Raw genomic sequence first — 15,495 nt, 5'->3', positions numbered from 1 at the left:
TTGGAAACACAACAAGAAGAAGACTTGCCTTATTTGCTGCTTTCTCCCCCCAAAATTACCTTTCAATAGTTCCTCACTGGAACCTCCCACCAGCAGGCAGATGCTCACAGGATCCTGTTGCCTGTGAGTCACATCTGCCTGTAGATCACATTGCAAAAAGACATCACAGGTGAGAAAAGCAGATGAACACAGGGGAGACAAACTCCTCCCCAGCATCACGGCTACAATGAGTCTGATTTACTAGAGCAGTCATAAACTGTATTATTTTTTCCATGCTAGCTTTGCACTCCTTGGCTTTGCAACAGAGCTGCATCTGTCCAAAAAAAACCCCAAAACCCAACAAACCCTCCTGGAAGCAGTACGAGATGTTGCATGGAAAGTTTGAGTTGCTTGCTGTTCCCCCTCGATGGTTCCTCTCCTGACATGTTCGTGCCCTTACATGCTTCTGGGACTTGCTGGGACTTCTCTTCCTCACCATCACGGGTTGTGTAACTGCATGCTGATGATACCCTGGAAGTGCATGTATTTAATGTCCTGCTCCTGCCAGTTTTGCCTCCTGGCCTGTTTTCATCCATGGCAAAAGGCTAAAAATTCATATAGTCCTTTTATCTTTTTTTTTTTTTTTTAATTTTTACAGGCAAACTTACAGTTGTCAAGAGCAAAGGAGAAATGCCATCCGTGAGCTGCGCTTTCCTCTTGTGCAGTTTAATACAGAATAATGGTGTAGGTAAAGATTTCTATGCAGCGCATGGAAAACCCCTTCTTCTACTAAAAATGGGCCAGAAATGACATTTATTTTCTCTTGGAGGGGAGCTGCCCTTCCTGGAGTCTGCAGGGCTGTGAGCCTCAGTGTAGCTTTACCCCATGCATGCAATGAAGCCCATGCCACTGAAGAAAATGCAAACTACCCTAATAAGGCTTCAATTTTTTAATTAGACATGGGAAAATAACAGTCTGACTGAGTGGCATCTTTCCTTTTTGCTGGGCAACAAGTGCTCCCAGAGCTTCCCCTCCCTGCGCTCCCATTTATTCCCCAATTTGCATTTTCTCTCCTCTCATCCAGGCAGGAGCTGAATGTTACCAAGACATCTGGTTCCCAAGAAAAATCCAAAGTAGAGCATTTTAACTTAAAAGAGGCTATTCTGTGGTGAGACCAGAACATAAAGTAAGTTCTGCAAAATGCATTTCATTAACCCTCTGAACACAGCACTTATTTCCACTTATTTTTGCCTTTGGAGGGTTTAAAGAGGTTTCCTGATGAGCTAAGTGTGATTTGAGATGGGCTGAGCTTGAGCCCAGATTTTTTGCTGTATCCAGGGAGTGAATGGCAGGATGGGGAGAGGCTCTGCTACTTCATCCCTACCTCCAAACCCCACCAGTTTACCCCAAAACCTCAGTAAAACTCCCACAAAGTATTTTAACGCCCTCCCTTGCCTTTGCAAGCTGCAGCTAATTCTATGACCGAGTCCAGAGTTATATGAATAAAAGTGTTTTGCATGAATTAAAGAAAAAAAAAATCAATGAGAAGCAATGAAGCAGGGTCAGATGAACCCAGGTTCTCTCCCAGCTCATCATTATACCAAAGTCAGCGTTTTCCATTTGTTATGAGAAAAACCCATCCCATTAATGCTTTCTAACCTGGCACAAACCCCTGTTGCACTTAATGTCCCATTATTTCCTCCATCCCCCATCATTGCCTGAGCTGTGGCTGAAGAAGGCCAAACCTCCAGCAGGGATTGATGCAGCTCTTGGCTTGCTGCCGAGAGATATTTTAACCTGAGATGCTAAAGAAACCGTGTGGCACATGGCTCCATTAAATAGATGCTGTGGATATACTGGTTTGGGTGGGTTTAGCACTGCTAACTTCCACAATAAATTAAAGATTAATTAAAAGTCAATAGGCTAGTCCTGCTCAATTTGCCACTGGGATCTGACAGAGTTTCTGTATTTCCCCAAACAAGACCAGAACTTCCCCTGAAATATATTATTATGGAAAAATCTGGATTTTTAGAAGCCACAGATGAATTCATCCCAACCATCCCATTCCTGGAGCTGTATTTCTTTCTTTTCCTGGCTTTGGATTTTAGCCTACTGAAGAGTGTTTAAAGCAAAACCAGGGAATCAGGAGCCATCTGTGCATTCCCATGAGGAATAAATATGTCTGTGTATTGTAGGAGAGAGCTTCGACAGGCTCACTGACCTTAATCCTGCCCCTGTTATTTAATTTTCTCCTTCAGAAATTAATACGCATGTCTCCCCGGCACAGCCAAAGTGCCCAGCACAACCCCTTTCCCTGCCAGACAGAAATTATTATATATTTTTTTAATATCATCTGGCCAGATAGATAAACAAGTGTATAGAGCATCAGGGTGGAAATCCTCTTTTACCTCTGCTCCGTGGTCCAGGGGTGGGAGCGCCGCCGGGATGGCCGTACCTGGCCCAGCTATTTCGGGCAGCAAAACCTCAGTAGGGTTTTGGCTCTATCGCGTGGCCATGCCAAAATCAGTCTCAGTGCAATTAGTTTCAAGTTTCATTTGAATCTCCTAACCACCATGCAAGCATCTGGGTTGCTCTGGACTCAACCCGTTTATTATAGTCCATCCTAACCCTAAAGGATGGGAATAACTCCCCATCCTGGTCCTCAGGTCTCTGTAGCCACACATACTCTTACCCTCCAAAAAAGGGTGCCGTAAAAGCCCTGGCTTGTCATGAGCATCCCGTACAATTTTTAATTGCCTTCTGTGGCGTTTCCTCCCATTAAATATTGGGGTACCTCAATATAAAGCACAACTGCTCTGCACAGGAGTGAGTTTTACTGCTCTGGAGCAAGACAAACTCAGAAGACAGATTCATCCTTTCCCCTGTGGGTCTCAGCCTATTTTATTTTCTATCCATCAACCTGCAGAGCATGTCTCTATTTCACAGGATAATGGATTTGGAGCTGCAGCCGGCAACCGCTAAAAGCATCCTTTCCTCTCCCAGAACCTCGACTCTGAGATTTCCAAACCAGCCCCAAACCCTGCCGATCCCATCGATATTTCTTGCATAAACCGTCCAAGCGCTGCAATTTTCCAGCCACCCGTTTGGTCACCGGTGTTGCCTCCCATGCCCGTATCTGCCGGGAGGGATGATGGGGGGGTTGAACCCAAATTTTGTGGGGTGTGGGCCACGGTGTTCCCGAGGGAAGGAGGGTGGATGCTGGCCAGGCTGTGCAGAGCTGGCCTGCGCAGGAGCCAGCTCCTCCCTCTCGCTATTTATTCCTCCCCGTGGCTCTGCGGCCAAGGCTGAATCACCTCGACCAGAGCAAGCAACGGGTTCCCAGCTGGTGAGTGTCAGGGAAAATGGGACGCGGGGGCTTTGGGTGGGATAAATCTGGAGGTGAGGGGGCTTTTAACACTGAGCAGCATCACAGGGGATGGGGGGCTGCCTCCTCTCCCCGCCATCACTGCCTAAAAATAGATATTTCGGGCTCCAAAGGCGAGCGTCCTCCTTAAAAGACAGAGCACTGCTTCTTGCCGCTGCTTGTTTATTCAGGGCTGATTCAAAACTGACGCTGGTGGGAAATCTCCCCCCGCCCCGAGCTACCTGGAGGGTTTTGTTCTTTCCCGCAGCTCCCAGCTGCGCAGGACTGTGCTCCCCCATTATTTGGGGGGTTAAAAAAAGGGGGGGGGGGGTGTTCTAAAAACTAGGGGTGGCATTTTCAGAAAGCAAACTGCCAGCCTTCATCCCCCTTCCCCATAGCCCCAGCCCTGATTTTTCACCCCCCATGAGCCAGGACCTTCCCAGCATCGCCAGGAGGGTCCTGACACCCCCATTCCCAAGCATCTTCCCACCCTCCTCGCTCCTCCACCTTCCCCTTCCCCACCTCCCTTCATTTCTTCTCTCCCCCTGGCACCTTAACAAGGTTATTTCCACAGTTATTTTGGCACCAGGGTGTTGGTTTTCCTCTCCCAACCCGAAGCTGCCTTCTTGCCAGCCCTGCGCACGTAAATGCTGCTTGCTCCTCACATCCTCCATTTTCCGCTTCTCCATCTGCCCTTAAGGAGCACCGGGTTTCCTCCGGTTCTCCAACACAAGCACAGATATAAATCGCTCCAATATAAATCACTAAAATTAATTTCTCGTTGCCTGTGTTTGCCTGCAGAGAGGGAAGGGGGAGGAAGGTTAAAAAGAGCCAGGGAAGAAATACCTGCGAAGTGATTCAGTAATCTAATTTAATAATAATATTATGGTCACATCATAAATATTATTTCCAAGCAGAGGGAACCCAGCTCCAAGCCCAAGGAAGCGGCTCCCTGGTCCCCATCGCATGCAGAGGGTTTGTGCCAGCGACCACATTTATTCGGGGTGAAGCTCAGCTGCCCAAGGAGCTCGGTAATAAAAGACATTAGTCACCTGTCTTTACCGAGGTGGAAGGGCCACCTTTACTTAACCTGGAAAAGGAACATACATAATTTTATATATGTTCAATAAATAGCAGCGCAAACGCAAACGAGCCTTTGCCCTGTTTATCAGAGCTCGTCTATGCCAAGGCAATTAGAGGAACAGGTCGGTGCTGCCAGGCTGGAATATCCTCCGGGGCTTTGCAATAACCTGTTTTCATCCAGAGGCTGTTCCGCGCCCCCCCCCTTGCAACTCGCTGCGGGGAGTCACATCTTAAAAAACAAATATTAAAAATTGCCAATTTGCTGCTTTTTTCCCCCCGTTTCCTTTTTTTCGGGCAGGACCCAAGGAGCATTCACCCATCCAAGTTTTTGCCATGTCTTTCAGCTATTTTTAACCCCTCGATCTCATCCTCGCTCCCAGCGGGTGGGTGCTGCGGGGTGAGGGAGGCAGCAAACCTGCTCAAAAGCGGGCAGCTTGCACCCGATTTTTTTACAAGCAGGCAGCCCGAGCCTGGCTTTCCTCCCCATCACAAAGGACAGGCTTGTGCATCTTCCCTGCTCTTTTAATGAAGCCTCTTGCTAATGACCCAACCAAAACACTGACATTGAAGGACCTTAGTTCAAACATACCTGGACATAAGACCAGATTTTTTGGGGGAGGGAGGAGAGAAAGAGCATCATTATCTGAACCCAAAGAGAGATTAATTTGCTTTTTATGGACCGTAAGCCCATAGCTAACGTGCAACAGAATAATTTCTGTCTTAAACAAGGGTTTGTTCTGGCTGTTTGTGCTGTTAAGGGCAACATCTCACAAGAGACCATCATCTCTTCTCTGCATTAAACTTACCTCTGTGTTGAGTGGTGACTCTTAATGAAGCCAATCCATTAGCTGCCGCAAAAAAACCCACTCAGGACCCAAACCTTAATTGTTTCTTGCTGTAACATGAGCCAGCAAGCGCATCCAAAACATCCAAAGATGCTGTGAAATGCCCACCCACACTTTGCCGGGAATGCTTCGCTCTCCCTCCCCAGCATCCTGGCATGCACGGGGGTATTTCTGGGGATGGCTCAGCCTCAGGCAGGACAGAAAAACCCTTTGCTATTGCTGGATTCACATATTAAACACGAGGGTAACAGCAATTCAATGCTCCTTGGTGTGGCAGGGAGGCATCTGAAGGGATTTTGCAGCTTGGGAGGTGTTTTCCAAAGGTCTTTCCAAAGGATTTGCAGAAGTGGTGTGTATTATATGGGCTGGATTATACATAGGGAGAGAAAGAGCTTGTTAAAACGCGATTTCATCCTTGCCAGCCCACCAGCTAACGTAGGGGATACCTGGCATGCCCCTGAGATGCCAACAGCAAAACATTGAGTAAGCAGATATTTGCAAACACATTAAACTAAAAAATGCTGCTCTTCAGTTAAAGTCTGTTGCACGTGAACAGGGACTTGGGCAAAACACGCTGAATTTCATTTTTTGGGGAAAAAAAAAACTCCGGGGCAAGACTGGGCACTGCCCTCCTTGCAGCCCTGGGTGCCCGAAAGCTTTGAGATTGGGATGAATCTGTTCACAGCCATCAGTCCTTGCACAGCAGAAATCTCATTTATATCATCTGATTGGATAGAGCAGGTTTGATAAGTGGATTTTTACCTCCCAAGCAAGTGAAGCATTTTTCCCCAAAGCTTTTCTTCCTACTACTTAAAATTGCCATTACTAGCAGAGGGCCTGCTGGGGAGGTGCAGGATATATATATAAATAGAACTATAAATATATATATACATATTTACAAATATATAAATATATATAAAAATAAGGGGTTTGGGGGAGGATAAATATGCATTTAAGTCCAAAGATGTTTATTCTGCAGCCAGATTAAAGGGGACAATGTGTGTTTTATATGATGCATAAGTAAGGGATCCTAAAGCCTGCGATGCTCGTGGAGGCACAGATGCAGGGGCTGCGGTGTCTCTGCCTCCTGCCTGTAACGCTGCCTGTCCTTGTGTCCCACAGCCATGGCCAGGCTCCTCGTCACCTGCTACCTGGTGGCCCTGCTCCTCGGTGCCTGGACTGATGTCGCCTTCTCCAAGAAGGGCAAAGGGAAACCCAGCGGAGGCGGCTGGGGCATGGGGAGCCACCGCCAGCCCAGCTACCCCCGCCAGCCTGGCTACCCCCAAAATCCCGGCTATCCCCATAATCCGGGGTACCCCCACAACCCCGGGTACCCCCACAACCCGGGGTACCCCCACAACCCGGGGTGGGGACAGGGTTACAACCCATCCAGCGGAGGAAGCTATCACAACCAAAAGCCATGGAAACCCCCCAAATCCAAGACCAACTTCAAGCACGTGGCCGGGGCGGCGGCGGCGGGCGCCGTGGTGGGAGGTCTGGGGGGCTACGCCATGGGACGCGTCATGTCGGGGATGCACTATCACTTTGACAGCCCTGATGAGTACCGATGGTGGAATGAAAACGCAGGACGTTACCCCAACCGGGTTTACTACCGGGATTACAGCAGCCCCGTCTCGCAGGACGCCTTTGTCGCCGACTGCTTTAACATCACAGTGACCGAATACAACATCGGACCCGCTGCCAAGAAGAACACGTCAGAGGCTGGTGCAGCGGTGAACCAAACGGAGACAGAGCTGGAGACCAAGGTGGTGACGAAGGTGATCCGGGAGATGTGCATCCAGCAGTACCGCGAGTACCGCCTGGCCTCCGGCATCCGGCTGCACCTCGCTGACGCCTCCCTTGCTGCCCTCCTCCTCCTCACCCTCTTCGCCATGCACTGATGCGCCCTGGATCCCGCAGCTTTGAGATGTCACCCATGTCCCTGTGGGGACCCCCCGAGCCCCGCCATTCTTGCTTGCGGTCATCTTTGGTGAAGAGCCCTTGGGGCGCACGGGCACCGACGCTCCCCGTCACCTCCCTGGAGGCAACCGGATGAAAATTTTCTTCTCCACCCCAAACATGTCCCTGTCATGGCAGGACAGTGACGGAGCTGGATGCCCAAAAAATGGCCTTCACCACCTTCTCCTCGGGGCCACCTCGAGAGGGACCAGGCAAAGAGGAGCTCAGCTGGTCCTTGGCATCCCTGCAAGAGCGTTTCTGAAAATCCTCTCTGCTAACTAGCAAGGTTTTACCTAATCCCCTTAGTCCCACTGCCACCAAAACCCCTTTCCCCAGGCACGCCGCAGTGGTGCACCTGAGCACCTACATACCCCATAGGGGTTTTAGGAGGGTCAGATATGGGTTTTTCAAGCAACAAGCTGCCAGATTGCAATTTTAACCCTTTAATCCTAAAAACCACTCTTCCTCATGTACATACGGACCTGCCTGCTCCGTACCTTGCACTCTGCAAATACCTCCTGCAGCAATACACAAAAATAAAGTGGTTTATTTTTTTTCCTCTGCAGCAAGGCTGAAGCCCTGGCCAGGTTTCGGTTGACGCCCACCACTTTGCTTTCAGCTGAGCCTCCCTGTCTTTCTTAGCCTGTCTAAAGGCAAAAAGTGCTGCTGGATGCCCAAAAAACCCTGAAAGCAGTAACGCTTGGTGTGTTACAGCCTGAGAAAAAGCTATTTTGGATGCTATAGGTAGCAAGTCATGCTCACAGTTCTGCGCCTTGACCTAAAGGACGTTAAAATACAGCAAAAAGGATGCTTGGGGCGGTCAAGCACATAGCAAGAGACTTAAATCAGCTAAATTGGATGGTTAGGGCAAACAGCATCAGGAAAACCAAGCCTGAGGAATGGGAGATGCTAAAAACCCCCACCTTTTGCAAGTAATTTGTGGAAGCGGTGGGTAAAATTCTTGCTTCTTGTGTTTGGGTCAATGCTGGGTTGTATAAAACCTGTAGCATCTGTAAAGTTGCGCTTGTTGAACTGGTCGCCCCGAGTTATATTTAATATCTCTTGTGTATTTTTTTTTGCAAGGCACTGAATGACACTGTCCTAAATGATTTTTTTGCATCGGTGTAAGCTAAGATATATACATATATATATATATATATATAAAAACAGAGAGAAAAAAAATCTTTCAGGATATTCACCGGAAAAGCAGGGCTTTGAGGTAACCCGTACTTTGTGATACGCAAATGTTTTGTAAATCCGTAATGATGCATGCACGAAATTTGCCATTACAATACTTTTCTAAGTGTTCAACGTCTGGTACAAATTAAAACAGATAAAGCCAAGATGCACGTCAGCCTCCTTCATGCAAACAGCTCTCACCCATCCCCGCAGCGCCGCAGACAGAAGCAGCATTTTTCGCCCTGTCTGTCCCTGCCTCCCCAGCCTGTGGGCGCCTTTGTTCCCTTTCAGCACTAAATTTGGCCTAAAAACCACATTTTCAGTTAACCTTTTCTCCTCCCCTGCTCCCACTAATGGTATCACTACCATCCAACAAATATTTTCTAATAAAGCCAGTGCACTGGTTGGGGCCAGGGATTTCTTCTCCCCATAGAAAGTCAATACCTTGTATTTACTCCATCTATTTTCTATCTAATAAAAGAGTTTTTACATTTGCTGTTTCAGTGGCATTAAGCCTGACCAACTTTACGTGAAGCCTCAAGCCCTACTTAATGTTGCCAGAAACCCAAATCTCCCAGGTACCTAAACCAGCATCACCGTTAGATGACTTAGACTATAGCAAGGGTTAAAAATTACAATTAAAAAGATGGAAGAGTTTGGACCCTTCAGCCAGATGGTGCTTTAATTTTAAGCTCAAGACCAAGCCTTGGACCTCTTTGGTTTGAGCCTATGCAGGATGTGATTCATTGCGCTGCAAAGCCCCTTGCCCACAATGATGCTAAAGAATTTGGTCTTTAAGCAGTGCTCCAGGTAAACCCCAAATGTGACTCTTTTGCATACTTTTGGCAGAAAAACAAAGAAAAAACCTATTCAGCACTAAATAGATGATTATTCCTGAGTGCAAGCAGCTTGCTCCCAAAGAGGAAGCCCTGAAAGGTCCGTAACAGGGATCCAGAGCTCCTGTAGGTGCTTGGAAAGAGCAAAATAAAATGTTTTTTTGCTTGAAATTGGCTACTGGGCCAATATCTCTGAATACTGGTAGGTAGAGCAGCAAACAGGGAGTGGGGCAAAAAAAACAGATGGCAGGCAGAGTTTAGTATTGGACCTAGTTTCCAAAATGAGGAAAATAAAAATAAAATGTCAGGATCCCACCCTTCACATCGTCCGTATGCAAAAGCAAGTTTAAAAAATGGTGATGGAAAGGAAGATTTGGGGAATAAAAAGCCCCCATGAGGTTATTGGGTCTGTCCTAAGCATCCCTACAGCCGCTGCTCATCCTGCACCAACTCAGCATCCAACTGCTTGACACATCCCAAAAGCTCTCCAGCTCCAAACTTTACCAGGACATTTTATTTAGGAGGTTATTTTGCCCTAAATACTCAAAACTGAATAGCTCAGACTTCTTCCCATGTCATTGAAGGGGGGGGGGGGGGAGGGGGAGGGCAAATAAATGCAAGACCCCCCAAAACCCCCAGCTCTGCTGCCCTGCAGGGAAAACTGCTTCACGAGTCCCCAAACTACAGGGGGGACCCTGATGATCAGGGCCATGGGGAGGCTTATACAACCCTTCTTATTAATTAAGATTTTTCAAGGTAAAACGAGAGCGATTTCAGACTTAAAAGAGGTAGCAATGAAGATATGGTGCTTCAGTGATGGGCTTAGAGGACCCATCTGCTAACAGACCTTGTGCTGGCGAGCTGCAGCCCAGCAGTAGGAGGACGAAAACCCAGCAAAGGAGATTAAAAAAACCCAACAAAGAAGGAATCCCCCTTCAACAAAGAAAGAGAACAATCTCTTTCCCAAAGAAGGACACCCCCCCAAGAAGGAACCCACACACATACAAAGAAGGGAAAAAAAAAAAATTACAAAGAAGGAACACACAGACACACAAAGAGGGGAAAAAAAAACAACAAAGAAGGAAATCCACACACACAAAGAAGGCCCCCCCCAAAGAAGGAAAAAAAAAAAAACCAAAAGGGGGGGGAAACAAAAGGAGGAAAACCCCACCCCACACAAAGAAGGAAAAAACCTCCAACAAAGACACGCACCCCCCCAACAAAGAAGGAAAAAAACCCCAAAAGAAGGACAACGGCCCATTTTCCAAGGTGAGCACATGGGTATTGCCAGGAAGGGGCTGGCAGCGCCTGCACGGCAAACTCCACTGAGGAGGGCTGGACCTCAGCAGGCAGCAATACAAAATGCTAACTTTAGCCCCCCCCAAAAAATCCATCTTCCCTGCTTTTCACCCCAGCATGGGGAAGCTGCTCCAACCGCCCCAAGCAGGGGGAAACCCTGATGTTGGTGACGCTCAGACGAGCTCAAAAAAAACCCATTTCCCTCCCTCTGCATGCACTGCACCCATTTTTTTTTAACCAGCACAAGGTCCTGTGTGGGTAATCGGATTTTATGGCGATTATTGGAGCCGTTTGCTCGCTGCTGTGGGGTCAGTGGGGAATATCAGTGCTTTCCTGGCTCCGGGAGCCCCTGAGCAGGACATGGGGACATGGTCCGAGCCCTCATGTCCTTTAAGGATGGTTGGATCCAATAACCCTGGAGCCCTCTTGGCCCCTAGGAGCGGTCTGTTGAACTAGATAAACTCATTGCTCTATACTGATTAGTTAAACACTCCAAGTCCTGCAGCGTGGGCAGGAGCCTTGCTGCCAAGTGAGAACAGAAAATGTTTCTCATTTACCAGGCTGATAATAAATACACCCCAAAGTACAAATGGAATAAAATTTGGGGGGTTTTTTATACTCTTCTCCAAATCGCCCATCCCATGGTGCTTTGCATCCCTCATCTCCACAAATAAGCATCCTCCATGCAGGTAAAGCAAGCGAATATATTTTTCTTGCCTGAAAAAAAACTGCAAAAAGAGGATTTTTGGTGCACAGTGGGACAGTTTGCAGAGAGCTGGAGAAGAAACAGTCTTATCTGGAAGCTTGAAATGCAAAGCAAGTCCCCAGACCTCAGCCAGGGGTGATTTTATCTCTGCATCTGATCCAGTGTGGGAGATTAGAGGAGCTGCATCGCCGAGTAAACAGCACCATCTCCTGTCTGAGCCCAGCCCTGGCTCCCAGGATCAACATCGGGATGGTTTTGCAAGGCTGGGTCTCCCAAAGAACCCTCCAAAATTAGGCTGAGCTTTGCAGCTGGCTGCACTGAAGGCAGGCACTTGTTTGGTTGCTGTTTCAGAGCAAAAATGCATGAAAACGCCTTGATTTTGCGTGCAACCACTCGCCTAGAAAAACATGTCTCCGAGGGATCTCAGCATCTGGGGTTGCTCAAGAGCAGCCCTGCTCCCCCATCTGAATATGCAACCCCAAAACTCCCCAGCACAAGGTGATTAAAGAGAATGTTAATAGCTTTTAAGGCCTTTTCCTGCAGCGCAGCCCTTTGAAAGGGCTGGAAATTAAATTGAGGGGGGAGATTGGAGTGTGTCCCCATGTATTGGGGGTTGGTCTCTTCTCCCAGGGAACAAGTGATAGGACGAGAGGAAACGGCCTCAAGCTGCACCAGGGGAAGTTTAGGTTGGATATTGGGAAAAACTTCTTCACCGAAAGGGCTGTCAGGCCCTGGCACAGGCTGCCCAGGGAAGTGGTTGAGTCCCCATCCCTGGAGGTATTTAAAAGACGGGTGGATGTGGTGCTCGAGGGCACGGTTTAGTGGTGGACTTGGCAGTGCGAGGTTAACGGTTGGACTTGATGATCTTAAGGGTCTTTTCCAACCTTAACAATTCTGTGATTCTATGATTCTATTTCATGCCGGCGGGAGGGAAAAAGCAAGAAAAATTTGGGAATGCAATGTAGGAAGCGTGGGATCATCCCTGCAGCGTTTCTGAGCTCAGGCTGTAAATTAGGGCCATGAGCAGAGGATGCTCGTGATGGGGTCCGGCCATTGAAGCAGGTCTGGATGCAAAATATATGCTGGAAAAATGCAAATTTGAGCTGTGGCTGGAGTTTCTGCTGGGTTTATTGTTCATTTTAAAGAAGTACATTAAAAAAAAAAAACCCTCAGTGCATTATTGGAATAGTTGGATTTGTTCAACCTAGAAGCCATCCCCTAAGTGGGGGCAGAGACCACAGTGATTTTGACAGCTGTAAGAGCATCGGCCTTGGGTACATCCTGTGCTCACCTGTTCTGAAATGCTATTAAATCCCTCAGGAACCAAATGACTTCTGTAAAATTTAAGAAAGTATTGTAAAAGAGCCCAGAAAATCAACATACACTGGCCAGGGCTCCTTCCACCCCTTGATAAAAGTGAGACCTGACTCAACCTCTCTTCTGGGGAGATGATAAGGATATTTATCCCCCCCAAAAAAACACTAATTCCAAGGGGAGATGACCTGATTACAGACATCCAGGCTCAAAAATACTTTGGTGAGGGACTTCTTACCTGCTGAAGGATGGTGATTGTGGCTTCCCACAGGTTTCTTGGGGATCCCCAATATTTCACTTGGTGCCTCTTTATTTTCTTTGCTCACAGCAATGGTTGAGCTGCTGCAGCTAAACCAGGTTTTAGGGAAGGTTTAACCACCCAAGACAGGGACTAGAGAGGAAAATGCAGATGCCGGAGGGGGAAGTATCCCTCTGTGCTCCTTTTAAGCTCTTCCCAGAGAGGATTTGCATGCTCTCTGCCAAACACGAAGCACCTGAGGGAGGCTCAGTCCCATGGCTGGGTGTGTTTTGGGCTGGGGATGCTAAAGATTGGGACGTGTTTGATCATATCAAAGCCAGAGAGATGGGACGGGGATGGGGTTTGTCCTTAAGCATCATGCTCACCCCTGCCACAGCATTCCTTGAAGATGTAGCTCTTCCTTGGCTTGCGACCGGTGCTGAACACACTGGATTTGGTTAAAAAAAGAGAGGATGTCTCAAGGCCAAACTTTATTGCAAGGTGGAGGGGTCCATTTTCAAGCCCCGCACCCCACCCCCGAGTCCCAGTGCTCTTTTGGGGGAAAGGAGTGTTTTTTGGTAAAGCCACGTAATGGGAAACCAGAGCTGAGCGCGGCAGGGCTGATCCAGCATCTCTTTGGGTGCAAATATCCACGCGTCCTTTCAGGGCTTGATTTGCTCACGTACGTGCTCTTGCAGATGGGGGTTTGCAGGATCCAGCCGGCTCCTGGGTGGCCCTGCGAGCACAGGGATGGCTGCCCAGCTCCGGCTGTGGCGCAGGGTCCCGTCGTGCTGGCGGGGGGAAACTGAGGCAACTGCAGAGCATCTCTTCCACCTCCCCAAGCCACGTCTAATCTCCCAGGAAAGTCATTCACTAAGAAACCCCAGCGGGCTCAGCCGGCCAGGGGTCACCCGGGGTCCCCTCTCCGTGCTCAGCGCTGCAGCCTGCGGCTTATGAAGCAGACGATGGGTGCCAACAGCAGAGCGGGGCCGATGCCACCGTGCTGGTTCCCGGGGGCTCGGCTGGGGGGTCCCCGCTTGGCACCCACGTCCGGCCAACTTGGGGCATGAAAGCCGCCCGCCAGTGGGGGCTGCCGGGCTGCCGGGACGCCGTGACCCAAGCGGGATGGTCGCGGGCGCCCCAAGAGCCCCATGCCGTACCCCGCAGCAGCACCGGCCGCGATGGCCCCCGCCACCTTAGAGCCGCGGCCAGGAGTGCCACCGCTGCGGGAGATGGCCCGAAAGCCCCCACGCGGCCCCCCACCGCCACCGCTGCCACCGCCTCGCCCGCTGGTTCTCGCACCAGCACCACGGCGGCTGCCGGCGATGTCGCTGAAGAGGGCGAGCAGCAGCATCGCCACCCAGCACCAGGCATCGCGGGGCCTCATCCTGCCCGACCTGCGAAAGGGGCACAAGGAGGGATGGTGAACACAGGGATCCCAGGTCCGTCCACCACATAGTTTGCCTTAGGCTTAGGCCAACCTACATTTAGCATAGTTAATAATTTAATGTATTTAATATATTTAATGTATTATTGAATATGTTTACCATATTCAACGTATATAATTTAATATATTTGTTGGTGTGGTGGAATGCAAATGCTCCTGACTTCCCAATCACAGCTGCACCTTCATTTTTCCACCCTGCTGCAAAGCACTGGAACATGACGACGTGATTCCCCCTGGCCCTGTCCCCCACCCTGCAACCCCTCCAGCCGGCGGCTGAGCAAACAGGCTCATTGTACCGAAGCTGCTGAGCCATCGCGGCCCCAAAATCATCCCAAAAATAGCAGGAGCTGTGTTGACAAAAGCCTTTTGAAAAAGCAGAGCCCGCCTGGCCGGCCGCAGCATCTCTGCGTCAGCATTTCCCTCCTGCAGCCCCTGCTAGAAGGTGCCAGGCCTGACCCCCCCGTTGAAACCCAGTGCTTCAAAAAAAAAAAAAAAATAGGGCTTGATTAATTTAATTTGCCTTGTTTCGCTGCCCTGCTCCTCCAACTAATGTGGTTTATTTTAAGGAAAGCCTGGAGAAGCACGTGTCCCCCTTCCAGCTGTTTGCAGCTGCATCGCCACCACTGGAAACACCATAAACCCCACAAAAATTAAGACATGGGGATTTTTTTCCTTCCTCTTTTTCCCCCCTTTATTTCCCCTGCATTATTCAAGCTTATGGATCACAACCCGGTGCAGAAGCTGCTAGGCAGGGTGCAGTGCCTCCCTGGGCTGCTCTCCCCATCCCAACCTCCAGCTCAGCTCTGTGCCAAAACCCAACACTTTTCACCTTGCTATCCACCCAATTCCTTCTCTTTTTATCCCTCAGCTCCGTGCTGAGGATGCCGCCCTTACCCGTGCACCCAGGGCCACGCTGGTGCTGGCTCTTCCCGTCTGCGCCTGCCGGGCTCGACTCACATCAGACTTTTCCCGGCGGATAAAGCTTCGATAAGCGGAGCCAACGTCACTCGTATCCCCCTCCTGCGCAGGGAGGGATAAATGGGCTTCAGTGGGCTGGATAACGTGGGGCTGGCAGCTTCGGGGAGAAAGACTAGCGTGGCTGGGGATAACCTTGGGGATTCAGAGAGCTCAGCCTCAAGGAGGAGAAAAAAACTGAATATAACAGGCTTAAAAACTCCATGGGTTTAAAACAAGGCTAGGCAATGCAGAGGTTTTCCTCTAGAGGCGAGTTTTACCTTCTGGAAGG

At 49.3% G+C, this 15,495-nt stretch overlaps 1 protein-coding gene across 3 annotated transcripts; it reads left to right on the top strand.

Annotated features, from left to right (window-relative positions):
* The first annotated feature begins 3,298 nt into the window (after positions 1-3,298).
* LOC309602357 (major prion protein homolog) lies at positions 3,299-8,912 on the top strand. Of its 3 annotated transcripts, none has more exons than XM_082335866.1 (3): positions 3,299-3,325; positions 4,261-4,374; positions 6,394-8,912. In XM_082335866.1, the coding sequence occupies exon 3, from the start codon at positions 6,396-6,398 to the stop codon at positions 7,170-7,172; it is 777 nt and encodes a 258-aa protein (XP_082191992.1). In that variant the 5' UTR covers positions 3,299-3,325; positions 4,261-4,374; positions 6,394-6,395; the 3' UTR covers positions 7,173-8,912. The 3 variants fall into 3 exon arrangements, with proteins under 3 accessions (XP_082191992.1, XP_082191993.1, XP_082191991.1); XM_082335865.1 differs by having other exon boundaries at positions 3,314-3,325; positions 4,258-4,374; XM_082335867.1 differs by lacking the exon at positions 4,261-4,374.
* Positions 8,913-15,495: the final 6,583 nt, after the last annotated feature.

This window comes from Platalea leucorodia (genome assembly GCF_965183815.1).
Source record: "Platalea leucorodia genome assembly, chromosome: Z".
Classification (NCBI taxonomy): domain Eukaryota; kingdom Metazoa; phylum Chordata; class Aves; order Pelecaniformes; family Threskiornithidae; genus Platalea; species Platalea leucorodia.
The sequence above is the reverse complement of the archived record's forward strand: the minus strand, read 5'-3'. Positions and strand labels throughout refer to the sequence as shown.